Genomic DNA, 13031 nt, shown 5'->3' with positions numbered 1-13031 from the left:
TAGAGGCTAGACAAGCCAGATAGACAGAGTCCAGATAGGTAGAGAGAGTCCAGAGGGAACATAGGGCTGAGGGAACATAGGGCTGTGGGAACATAGGGCTGAGGGAACATAGGCACGCTCCCCCTGACGTGTAATGTAGTTTCCTCATTGACTTATAATGGCCCCCGTTCACGCGCACGTTCACGCGTGATGACTGCTGCACGCCGGTAATCACACTACGCGTAGTGACCACGTGTAAGGACGCAAGCGGGGGGTGTGGAGAGAGTTGCTCCGGGACCTGGCCGCTGTGGAGCGAAGTTTCCAAATATCATAATAACAAAACAATAAAAAAGTCAAAGACTTAATTTCCCACGTTATTCTGTTTTTGTTTTAAAACAGAATAACAACGTTGTTTTTTTGTTTGGTTTTGAAACAGAAAAACGAAAGAGTTCTGTTTCTGTTTCTTTTACTTTGCTTTTACACATGGCCTGCAGACACAAATGAATACAAACATTTGTAAGTTAACCACGCCCCCCGCACGTAATCAGTTCATTGACAACTGCTGGGAGTCGGAGATGTTGATCATATTTATCCCCTATTTAATTTATGCTGGAAAAATGTTTTGTTTGGCTACACTGAATATGATAAAAAACTAAATTCTCAGTTTTATATGATTAATTTGTGAATTATTTTATCCAAATTTTATATACATAAGTCTAAATTTTCTGGTAAGAAGCCAAACTTCTTGGTCTGCATATGTTGGTCAATATATCTCCTCCCTCTGTGATTGTGAGAATAAAAAAGCTGTTAAAACGTATGATCTTTGTAAGCTTTACAAATTATTTATTTAAGTTTATGTTTTTTCTGTCTTGCTGTCATCCCCTGGCGTATTTATGATTGTTTGGTTGTGTATTAATGTTGTATACACTTAATTCATCTAACTGTATTCAGTCCTGTGTATACTCTTGTTGTCAATAAAGTTGTTAAAAAAAAAAAAGACAGCTGGAGATGTGCGAGGTTTGTGCACCTGAATAGCTGCACAGAGGCTGCAACACACTCCCGGCCGAGTTTTTTTATTTTTTATTTTTTTACACTTTATTAATAATTATATAGGTACTGTAACAAAACTGTCGAGCCATCAGGAAGGTTGAAATTGAAATATCAATGCAGAATCAGTGTCAACCATGGAGCATAAAAAGACATGACATCACTGAGCCTCCTCCTGTCTATAATATAATTATCTCATGGGTCTTTTCCTTTCTCCTTTTCCTTCTCCTTTTTCTCCTCCTTCTGCTTCTTCTTCTTTTCGTCCGGCAGGCAAAGTCTGGCTCACTGCTGCCTCCCCTGGTTGACTAAAATGAAAAGGCCAACTACACCACGTTCAAGTTACGCGGAGTGGTGCGCACGGTGCAGATCAACTTCCTGCTGCGCAGCAACAAAATCTGCGACTGCACGTACGTGTGAACGCGTAACATAATTTGTCAAACAGTGACTGACAGACGTGCACACGCTGCTTCATACGTACGCAGCTTTTGTCACGCGTGAAATACAACCTGCGCGTAACAACGCACGCACGCGTAACAAAGTAACCATGCGTGCACACACAAGTCGCTGCGCGTCTTTCCGGTTGTTTTGACTTTGATTTCACCCCATAACGCGTGACACAGTTTGCGCACGTCGTTTCCGCGTACGCGTGAGCGCCTGACAAAAATGTTCAATCAGCTTCACGCGAGCGTTAATGCGTGCGCTCGCTAAAAAACTCATGAATGTTACACGTGGTCACTACGCGTAGTGTGATTACCGGCGTGCAGCAGTCATCACGCGTGAACGTGCGCGTGAACGGGGGCCATTATAAGTCAATGAGGAAACTACATTACACGTCAGGCGCTGTCTGCTGCACAGGCGTCAAAGCACGCGGGTGTGACACGTCCAGTTGATAGGTGCGCACGTAATATGACACGATTGTACCGGCATAGTGTATCTGTATGTGTGTCTGTATGTGTGTGTGTGTGTGTGTGTGTGTGTGTGTGTGTGTGTGTGTGTGTGTGTGTGGGGTATATGTGCTATAAATAAAGCACATAACTAAGTGCTGCTGCTAATTTAAGGTACATGCACATGGACATGTAATACCCCGGGTGTTTCCTCCGTGGACCGACACATCCCAACATTCATTGTGCACATGCAGGCTAATAAAAGCTTTTAAATGTACGAAGTATTGTGTTTCTGCTCAGTTCATCATCTAAAGGAAACAACTGTAAAAAAAAAAAAAAAAAAAAAAATCAAAGGCCTTAAATAATCTGTCGAAGTCACAAGGCAACAGAAACACCTCAAACTCACTGTGTTAATGTAAATATCACCAGATAACTATGGAGCTTGTTTAATATTCTTATTATCTATATTTCCATACTGTCGAATCAGACTGTCACACTGTCTGAATGATGTTAATTATGAGACCTTTGTTATAAATTAACACGCGTTTCCACTGCAGGAGTTCCTGGTAGGAATTAACATTGTAGATATCAACAACGTCTTTCTGACTGGTCGTAACTACATTTTGAATAGCTGGATTTTTTTTTTCAAGATATCTGTAATTCAGTTTTGCCTCTTGTCAAAAAGAACATTTCAGATCCACAACTACGTTCTTCCGAGGACAAATGACGTCACTTTAACCATTCATGTGTATGGGGTTTGTCATTACAGATATCTACAATTCAGTTGCAGATATCCACTATGTGAATTACAGATATCTGTAACTGAATTACCACTAGTACTAATTCCAGTTACAGATATCTACAACGTCATTTCTCCTAGTCAAAACTTAATTACAGATATCTGAAAAGGGACATGTAGATATCTTTAATTGAAGTGAATTAAATATATCTTGAACTGGAATTATGACTAGTCAGAATCAAACTGTAGATATCTCAAACTGGAATTAGGAATAGTCGTAAATCAGTAGTGATTTGATGTGATGTTCTGATGACGTTGCCCCTGGCAACCGATAGCGTCTCCTTCCATCATGGCCGACCGGCTGCTCAAACCCCGCCCAGATCAGACCAAATCGGCACGTGACTTCTCACTCTCAATAGTTTCTAGTTACTTACATAAGATGCTAACATTAGCAAACACTGGTGCTCGCTCAACCATGAGCAGTGAGACAATGGAGGATTAGTTGTTGTCTTTTGTGTGGCACCGATGGTTTATAAAATTGTTTTCTTTTTTTGATATTAGCATATCAAATATGCTAATATGCAATATATTAGCAATAGACACACGCCATATGTTTTCACTCATGCATTCAGGATTCAGGAGTTTTTACCTGGTTGTTGAACAACCTTTAAATCCGTATACTGAAGACTCAGTTATTGTACAGGATATGGGTGAAAGTACATTTACCCTCAGAAAAGATAAGATATGATATTTTGTGTGAATTAAGGAGGTATACTGTATATTGGGCTATTGATTTCATCATATTTATTTGACAACTTCAATGAAACAAGATACTGAGAAGTAAAGTCTTGTAACTTAATGTTGTAACTTAATGTTGTATTACTCCACCTATTTTTATTTAAATATGAAACCTTTTTTCCACCTGTTTTTTAACCTGCCATTGTTTGTTTGTACCACATCATCTTTGTGAAGCTGCTCCACATGTGCAGCAGGTGGCAGTGTTACCTTTTCCAACATTAACTAGTATCACATAGCTGCTTCCTGATGTTTTGCAGGAGAACAGTGCCTCAAACCAAAGTACACACATAGCTGGGAGAATAAGCTTTTTTTTAATGTATTTATTTATTTCTATTATAGTCATGTTATGTGTGTTGAACAATGTGGGAGAAACCGGAGCACCCGGAGTAAACCCATGCCACCATAGGTGATAATAGTGACATTAATAAAGGCTGGTGCTTCATTTGTCTCAGGATGTTGTGTTGCTGTGTGTTATCCTCTCTGTCACGGCAAAAATGATACTAAAGATGCCACGTGAACCCTCGCCTTCAAGCTGTGAGGTCAGACCGCTGTAGATGTTCCCTTTTTTTTCTTTTCTTTTTTTTTTGAGAAAAATTGTGGGAGAGAACCGGAGTACCCGGAGAAAACCTCATGTAGCCGTAGTCAAAAACACTCAAAATCTAAAAGGCTCACTGGGCAAAAAAGACATTGGCTGTGTCCGAAATCACGCACTCATTCACTACTCACTATATAGGGTATATTAATACTGACTACACATTTGGACAGAAGAACTTCTAGAAAGAGCTGACATGAGGCCACCGAGCAAAGAAATGAAGTGGAAAAGATGGAAGAATCAAGATAGATGACTGGTGGTCACATGATAAGGCAGAACCAAAATGACAACTGCAACATGGCAATGACCTGGGCACCCGAAGAGAGGAAGAAGGAGAAGGAGAAAGAGAAGGAGAAAGTAGCCAACATTGCAGTCACGGATCGTGGATCGCAATTAACTGTGCGGTGAAGTAGTGTCTGAAAGGGAGCTCACTATGTAGTCCACTATATAGTGAATGAGTGATTTCGGACACAGCTATTGAGAATAGCACACAAACAACAAATTCAGCCCTCACCTTCCAGCTGTGAGGTCAGATATTCAAAAACACTCACAATCTAAAAAGCTCACTGGGCTGAATGTTACATTACCCCTGAATGGCACCAAGCTGATTCCTATCCAAAGATTCTGGTGATGGATTTGCCGATCGACGAGAAGAACCTGGAGATGCGGGACTGTCTTGGATTTGTCAGATTGAGTTTAAAGGAGGAGAGAATAGATTCTTCAACTTCTGGTTCTCTCAGTCTCATAGAAACCAGCAAATTCACAACACAGTCCCATTTCAGACACAGGTCCTTGAAAATGGCCTTGCCTAGTTTTTCAGCTTTTGTTTGGGTGGTTCCAAAATCAATGTCCTCGACCTCAGGCCATATTTTTTCGAAAAGATAGTCCACTGCGCTCTCTGAGTCTCTGGTGGGAAAGGGCACCTTTGATTTCTTCCATGTCTTCATGACGATCTGCTGCACAAGTGTCCGTACAGCCTCCATCTTTTCATCCCTATTTTCCACGCGGACTGAAAAAGATACCGGCCCTGTTTTCATAGATACTACCACCCTAAACAAATCTTTTGGGGTTTGTGTTTGTACTGATGAAGTGAGGTCCATCAAAGCAGACTTTGTAACTGTGACCATAGGTTCTTCCTCCTCAAACGCAACCACTGGGGTCAGTGTTGTCTCTAAAACCTCGGGCTCCATTGAGGTAGACTCAGCGCTTGATGTGTAAGGTTCTTCCTCTTCAAACGCAACCACTGGACTCTGTGTTGTCTCTAAAATCTCGGGCTCCATTGAGGTAGACTCTGCACTTGTTGTGTAAGGGTCTTCCTCCTCAAATGCAACCACTGGACTCTGTGTTGTCTTTAAAAACTCAGGGTCCATTGAGGTAGACTCTGCACTTGTTGTGTAAGGGTCATCCTCCTCAAATGCAACCACTGGGGTCAGTGTTGGCTCCACTGAGGGAAACTTTTCCTCTTTTCCTCTTCCTCTTCTTTCTGATGAAGTGAGGTCCAAAGGTTCTTCCTCCTCAAACACAACCACTGGGGTCAGTGTTGTCTCTAAAAACTTGGGCCCAGTCCAGGGAGACACTGAGCTTGTTGCGTAAGCTTCTTCCTCCTCAAATGAAACCACTGAGGTCAGTGTTGTCTCTAAAAACCCAGGGTCCATTGAGGTAGACTCTGCACTTGTTGTGTAAGGGTCATCCTCCTCAAATGCAACCACTGCGGTCAGTGTTGGCTCCACTGAGGGACACTTTGCCTCTTCAAACCTTTGCCTTTCTGATGAAATTAGGTCCATTGAAGCAGACTTTGTAACTGTGACCAAAGGTTCTTCCTCCTCAAACGCAACCACTGGGGTCAGTGTTGTCTCTAAAAACTCGGCCTCCATTGAGATAGACTCTACGCTTGTTGGGTAAGGGTCATCCTCCTCAAACACAAACACTGGGGTCATTGTTGTCTCTAAAAACTTGGGCCCAGTCCAGGGAGACACTGAGCTTGTTGTGTAAGCTTCTTCCTCCTCAAATGCAACCACTGAGGTCAGTGTTGTCTCTAAAAACTCAGGGTCCACTGTGGTAGACTCTGCACTTGTTGTGTAAGGGTCTTCCTCCTCAAACACAAACACTGGGGTCAGTGTTGTCTCTAAAACCTCAGGGTCCATTGAGGTAGACTCTGCGCTCAATGTGTAAAATTCTTCCTCCTCAAACGTACTCATTGGGTACTGTGTTGTCTCTACAAACTTGGGCCCAGTCCAGGGAGACACTGAGCTTGTTGTGTCAGGGTCATCCTCCTCAAATGCAACCACTGGGGTCTGTGTTGGCTCCATTGAGGGAAACACAACCTTTGAAGCTTGTGTTCTTTGTGATGAAGTGCGGTCCATTGGGGCAGACTCGGTAGTCTTTGCCACAGGTCGTACCTTTGGGGACCGTGTTCTTTTGGATTCCATCTTGGGCCCGTTCAAAGCAGCCTCGACTTCTTCCTCCGTTTCCTCGGGTATGGTCAGGAAGTTCAGCGACTCGTACTCTCGTTGTCTTTGCAGAGGTTCTTCGTAATCGTCTTCGTAATCGTCTTCTGAATCTGTGTCTTCTGGTAACTCTAGGGGTTCCACGTAAACATTTTCTTCGCCTGTTGCCTCAGATTCTGAGTCGTTGTTTTCGTCTTCCTCTGGAGACAGCGAGTCCTCTGGTGACGATGGCGGCGGCTCTAAACCGCTCCTCTTACTCTGTTTCCTTGGTGACGATGGGGGAGCCACTGAAATAGAGTCTGCAGATGTTACTGGCTCTTCCTCCTTTTCCTCTTCCTCCTCCTCCTCCTCTTCTTCCTCCTTGGCGTCATGCGTTTGGGACTGTGGTCTGTGCACAGACATGCGCCCCTTCAGAGCGTCGATCGCCCTAGTCGTGTGGATGTTAGACTGCGTGGTGAGCCACCAACTCATCAGTCCCAAGCAGCTCTGTACTCTGTTCTGTATGTCGGCGTACAGGTTGATGTGCGACTGGCGGATGGACGGCTTCTTGGCGATCTTTTTAATCATCTGCATCAGAGCACCTCTGCGCATCTCCTGACCCGTGAGGTGCTTGTAGAGCAGGTCACAAAGATCTTGCGTGAATTTGAGAATATTTCCACTGGAGAGTTGCTTCAGCGTCCAAAACACATTATAACCCTTGGCACCACTGGAACTAACCGTTTTCTGTAGCAGCAAGTCAACACTGGCTATGAGCAGCTGCACCGAGTGCGTGCTTTCAACTTTGGTTTTGTTATAGTTGGCCTTTACCTCTGCCACTGTGAGATGTATCGCTGCTTTGACAAACTGCTTTCCAAGAGTGGCCTCGATGCGCTGCGTAAGCGGTTCCAAGCACGCTTTAAACTTCTTCTTGGGAATTGGGTTCACATCAATGCCAATAATTGATTTAACTATATCGCGTACAGCAATGTTTATCTCCTGAGTAGAGGCAGATCGCAGCAGCTTCTGCTTCACGACCGGCAGATTTGCAATTAGAGGTTCTGTGATTTCATTGACCTCCCTGCCCAAAATCTCTTGCAGCTTCTGAGTGATTGTAAACGTGTACGTGGCTTTGCTTGTTTTTTCCGTCTTCTTCAAAGGTAGACGAAACTCCTTCGCAATGTTGATTGAGCAGTCGGACAAAATTTTGTCGACATGTTGGACCATGTTATCGAGCGTGCCGGGGGCGATTACATGAGTTGGAACAAGTTTTTCAGAGTCGTTGTCGTTGGAGCGGGCAGACTTTACTCTTTCTGTGACCTCTTTGACGATCATATTAGTCAAGAGTTTTACACTGCTACATTCCTTTCGATCCTCCTGGTCCACAATGTTGCCACAGCTCTCGGTGAGAATGCTGAGCACCGCGGATTTGATGCACTTGTCTGACCAGTTGTTAGAGAAAGTCAGATCTGTCAACGCGGCTTCTGAAACGCCTGTGATGAACGCCAAAAGCTGCTCGGCACACAGGGTTTTCATGGCAAAGTTGATGGATTCACCAAACAGTATGTCTGTCCACTGGTGCTTCGTCACTCTTGTAAAAGAGGAGGAGATGAGTCGACGCACATCTTCTCTTGTGACCCACCGGTCTGTTTTTGTTACATCCATTCTTCGATTCTTCTTGTTTTGAGATCGACGAGTTTTGTGATAAACGAGTTGTTTTGTGTTCAACAACTTGTTTTGCGAACAACAATTTGTTTTGTGATCAACAACTTGTTTTGAAAACAACTTGTTTTGTGATAAACGAGTTGTTTTGCGGACAAACGAGCTGTTTTATGATCGACAAACTGAACTGTGATGGACGAGCTTCTGAACGTGGCTGCCTCTCTGTAGACTGACTTCTTCAAAAACTAACAGATCAAAGGAAATTCAAGGGATTTAAACCTACGATTGTGACGTCAGTTGTGACGCAGGCCTGAGATCAAGGCCGTAGCAACCGTTGCTATGCAGTGACGTGCTTACCTTGGCAATCGAAGGTCGAGATGAAGTGGAAAACAGACGAACTGGACGTCAGTTGTATGACGTAGGCCCCCAGATCACGGCGCCTGGCAACCGTTGCTAGGCAGCGTCGTCGGGCGGCTCTCGAACCGGAAGCGAGCTAAAAAAAAAAAAAAAAAAAAAAAAAACTCCACTGTTTGTATTCGTGTCGTCGTTGAAAGTAAAAGTCGTGTTTGACAAAGTTTAACCTCGTCCAGCTTTATTATTTACAACAGTTTAATATCTTAAATCGAACTGACAATGAATTCTGATTAACTGTTCTCAACTTTTTCATCAGGTATTTTCAAAATAAAAGAAAAAATGGCCGCTCGTTCAGCTCTGTTTACCCTCGGAGATTTATTAATGTTTGACAACCGGAGGATTTCAACAGTTTATTATGACGTTTTTGAATTTGCCGCGGAGTAAAACAGTGAAATGAAAGAATTCAGGTTTGGTTGACACACAAATCCAAAGGGAAATGTGTTTAAAAGAGATTTGACTGCATCACGGTAAAAGAAGACAAGAAGAGAGGGAGAGGTGGACACAGTGACAGCCAGGAGGAAAACACTGGTAAGGTAACGTAACAACTGGTTTATAATTATAATTTATTTATATAATGTCTCCAGTGTTTGTTTGAATGACAGTAGTCATTAGTCAATAAATAAAAAATGGTTAATTAGCCTACTTATTGTGACAGACAGCGGGTTTGTTATGTTAACGGCTGACCAACGGTAACTAGCTGCTAACAAGCTACATGCTAACTACCGGCAAGTTACATGATGTAGGAGCACCTCAACTTCATCATAATAATCATAATAATCATAATAATGCTTTAAAAAAGAGTCTAAATCGATGTTTATGTTATTCAGTGAACCAGTCAGTGGACGGACGGACAGCAGAGGAGCCAGGTGACCGGACCTGAGCCCGCTGGACCCGGGGTGAGTTGGTTAAACTCTTAAATCAGTAATTTATGGCTTTTATGTTTTTATATTTTATCTAAAAACGACTATTGAGCAGTCAGACATATTGTTAACAGTGTCACAGCAGCAGCAGGATGAAACTCAGCTGTTAAACACTATGACAAATGTGACTTTTGTCAAACCTGTTTACGATTGAATCTGATATTAGATCATGTTCAGGCCTCAACAATGAACTAAGTTATAGACACAATAAATGACATCTCTGTATTTATATTATATTATTATAATATTTGAAACCATAGCTGATGGGTTAATCTGCTAGAGAAAGAATTGTATATATTTTTTTTTATTTTATTTATTTGATTAGGACATTGCATATTAATCAACATGTCAGCCAGAGCATCAATGTAAATATGCTGGAGTTAGCATAGTTGCTAATTCACATCCGTTGTCCTAAAGCAAGTCATAACATACAAACAATATACCAGTATACAAATACTGTAGATAAAACACAGTTTTACACAAAAAAATAGGTCCCAATTCACATTAAGAGTCAATATAGAAAAATAGAAAGACAAATTTCTTGCGCCATTGTACTGTATGTCACCTCTAGTTAGTGCTCTGGTGTTTATTCTAGAGGATTTTTTCTTTACGAAGTTCTGTAATGGTGGAGGGACTAGAGAGATAACAGTCTGATTTCATGAGAATAATAGCCACCATATTGTCAAGAAGCAAAAAGAAAAAATAGACATGTTAACTTATGAATTAAAAATATGACCCTAGAGGGACATTTTCATGTACAATATGAAACTCTGAATGAACACTTTTCCATCCTTCTGCTGGAAACTCCAGCTGTAGTGTTGGTGTCTATGTGTAAAAGAAAATCAAAGGAGGAAATCAAATGACATGCTTCCTCTTTGTCAGAGAAAACCACAAGAGAGCAGAGGAGATGACAACAAAGTGCACCATCACTTGAGGTCTACTTTAGTTCAACGTCTTCTTCTTGGTGGAAACTCCTGATATGTAAGTGTATCGTACCTGGCAGGACTTTCTTTTATTTTGGAAAATGTGATGTACCACACACTGTGCTGATCAAATGTTTCCTCCTCTAAACCATTGTGAGATTGAGATTTAAATTGATTTGCCATTTGTGCCCAAACCAAAGTCTTGGCACATAGGAATTATTGTGCAGGGCTGTCTTGGAGTCTAGTATTAGATATTAGACATAGACACAGAACAGCGCATAATCAATAATTAAAAGTGCTTAAAACACCATCCAAGAAAGGAAAAGTGTCTATTAGAATAGAGGTCAGAGGGAGAGGCACGGTGGAACTTTCTTAGTTCTTTGTTCTTGCTGGTTTTCCGGTATAATAAACCACCAAACTTATGTGTTTTCCCCTCCGCCTACACCGCCCTTTGATTTTATGATTTGAAACTTTTGAAACAGCTACTACATTAAGTATTTGGAGTCTTCTTCTGACTGTTTGCATGTGTGTGTTTTCTAAAATTGCAGTGTGTTGAGCCCTCAGGGCCACCGTAGGGAAAAACCATGTTGAACACAAGAGGAAGTGATGATAGTAGAGTTATAGACAATTATAACAATAGTAATGATGATTAACTTCTTTTTATTAAGCAATTTTTCAAGAAAAAGTAACTTAAACTGCTTAAAAGTAAAATAAAATAAGGACAGATTAAATGACAGTGAAGGTAAACATTAGAAAGACAGTTCATGATAAAATGTATAGATAAAAATAACACAAAACAGTTAGATTAATAAAATGTGAGAGAATTTGGGACAAGTCAAATAAAGTAAACTGTTTTTTACTCGTCATTTAAATAAAATGTAAAACTGAAAATCACAGTAGCACATTGGGTATTTTAGTTATGGTCAAGTTCCACATTTCAGCAGGTTTAACTTACACAAGAAAAAAACACAAAACAGGCTTTCAGACCTACACTGTAATGTTTCACACGCAGAACATTTATATAAATAAAAGTAGCTTTTTTTAACAACACATACATTATGTGGTTGTTCGATTAAATGCAATAAAAAAGAGGAATATCTATTCCTTACATTTTCTCCAGCAAAGAAGATACATGTTTCACAGCTGTCTGCAAGTAAAAAACATCTTATAAAGTTTCTGTTTTTTTAGTAGTTTTATAAACACACACACACACATGCCGGGCTGAGGCGCTGTGGGCGAGGGCTCCATCTAGTGGTCAGGTACAAGAAAAGCATAATTCTGGCGACATTCATCCGTTCAGGGCTTCATCAAACAGCTGTTGGTGCATTAGGGGCGCGTGACGTTGAAGTGGGTGACGCGCTGGGCGCTGTCCACCTTGCACATCTCCACCGGCTCGTTCTCCGTCTCCGAGGTGCTGATGAACCAGCCGGGGAACAGCACGGACTCGAAGCAGCTCAGAGAAACTCCCTCGTCCCTCTTGTAGAAGAGGAAGCGCTTTATGTCGTCGCTCCACTCCTGAAACCAGAGGAACACACCGATTTAAAACCTAGTCAAAAGTCAAAATGAGATTAAAAAAAAAAAAACCGTACTAGATTTTGAGTTTAAATAAAATCCTTTAGATTAGGGCTGGGTTTTTTGACTCATATCAATTTTTATTTGAAAGATCTAATATCAGTTCATAAAATCCTGGTCACAGATCTCACACAGGACCTTTAATGTTACACATTGATCACTGTACTTGAATTTTTGTCCACGCCTGAACTAAAGAATTGCGCTGTTTCCCTCTGGACTGGGTCATGTTGAATAAATGTGCATTAATGTCACTGCTTTTGGGTCAGTTTGTAATGTGAACATTTAACATTAGGGCTGTCAGTCTTCCCCCCAAATCAGATTTGAATTTCTAATGTTGATTATGTTCAGTATTCAATTTATATTAAAGTTTTTAATGTTTTTTTTTTTTTTTTAGCTCATTGTATACACCTATACCAGCTTATTATTAGAGGGTGTGTGTAGATGCACCGTCCCAGCTGTATTAACAGGCAATAACAAACACGCCGCTCGTAAATTTAAAGCTGCAGCTCTACGTCCCACAACAACAACAAAATAGTTTGTTTTATCAACATGTTTACTTTCCCGAACGTCGCAACGCCCAACGTTAATTTGCGTCGTTGCAGAAGGAACACGTTGGAACGTCGGTTTCACCTTCGACTGTTCTCATTTATAAAATAATATGAATTCTGTGTGAATAGCAAAGTTCGTTCTGACGGCTCTAGTAAACATTAATATTTTCAGCTAGAAAAAGATGCGTGTGAATGCTGAAAGCAGCTGGATGCTATTGGTGAAGCAATGCCGAATGAGCTGAAGAAATTGTTGAAACAAGAGAAAGAAAGAAAGAAAGAAAGAAAGAAAGAAAGAAAGAAGAAAAATAGAGAAAAAAGAGACAGAGAGAGAGGGGTTATAGATAGAAGGAGGTAGAGATAGAGAGGGGTAGAAAGAAAGAAAGAAAGAAAGAAAGAAAGAAAGAAGTAAAAAAGACAGAGAGGGTAGAAAGAAAGACAGAAAAAAGGGGTAGAAAGAAAGAAAGAATGAAGTAGAAAGACAGAGAAAGGGGGTAGAAGGGAAGAAAGAAAGAAAGAAAGAAAGAAAGAAA

The 13031-nt window shown here is 41.2% G+C and overlaps 2 protein-coding genes across 3 annotated transcripts in view; both read right to left on the bottom strand.

The window, feature by feature from the left end:
- Positions 1-13031, bottom strand: part of sec14l7 (SEC14-like lipid binding 7) — a 251691-nt gene that overhangs the window by 133142 nt on the left and 105518 nt on the right. The window lies entirely within an intron of this gene.
- Positions 1-13031, bottom strand: part of il1b (interleukin 1, beta) — a 43583-nt gene that overhangs the window by 26983 nt on the left and 3569 nt on the right. Inside the window, exon 6 of one of the 2 annotated variants that reach the window (XM_083983677.1) lies at positions 11207-11896. The exons of the other annotated variant lie outside the window; for it this stretch is intronic. Coding sequence (XP_083839803.1) covers positions 11708-11896 — 189 coding nt within the window. The 3' untranslated portion in view covers positions 11207-11707. Of the gene's footprint in view, positions 1-11206; positions 11897-13031 lie in introns of those variants that run through there. 2 annotated transcript variants of the gene reach the window in all.

The sequence above is a fragment of the Trachurus trachurus genome (genome assembly GCF_905171665.1).
Source record: "Trachurus trachurus genome assembly, chromosome: 12".
In the NCBI taxonomy this organism is placed as follows: Eukaryota; Metazoa; Chordata; class Actinopteri; order Carangiformes; family Carangidae; genus Trachurus; species Trachurus trachurus.
The sequence above is the reverse complement of the archived record's forward strand: the minus strand, read 5'-3'. Positions and strand labels throughout refer to the sequence as shown.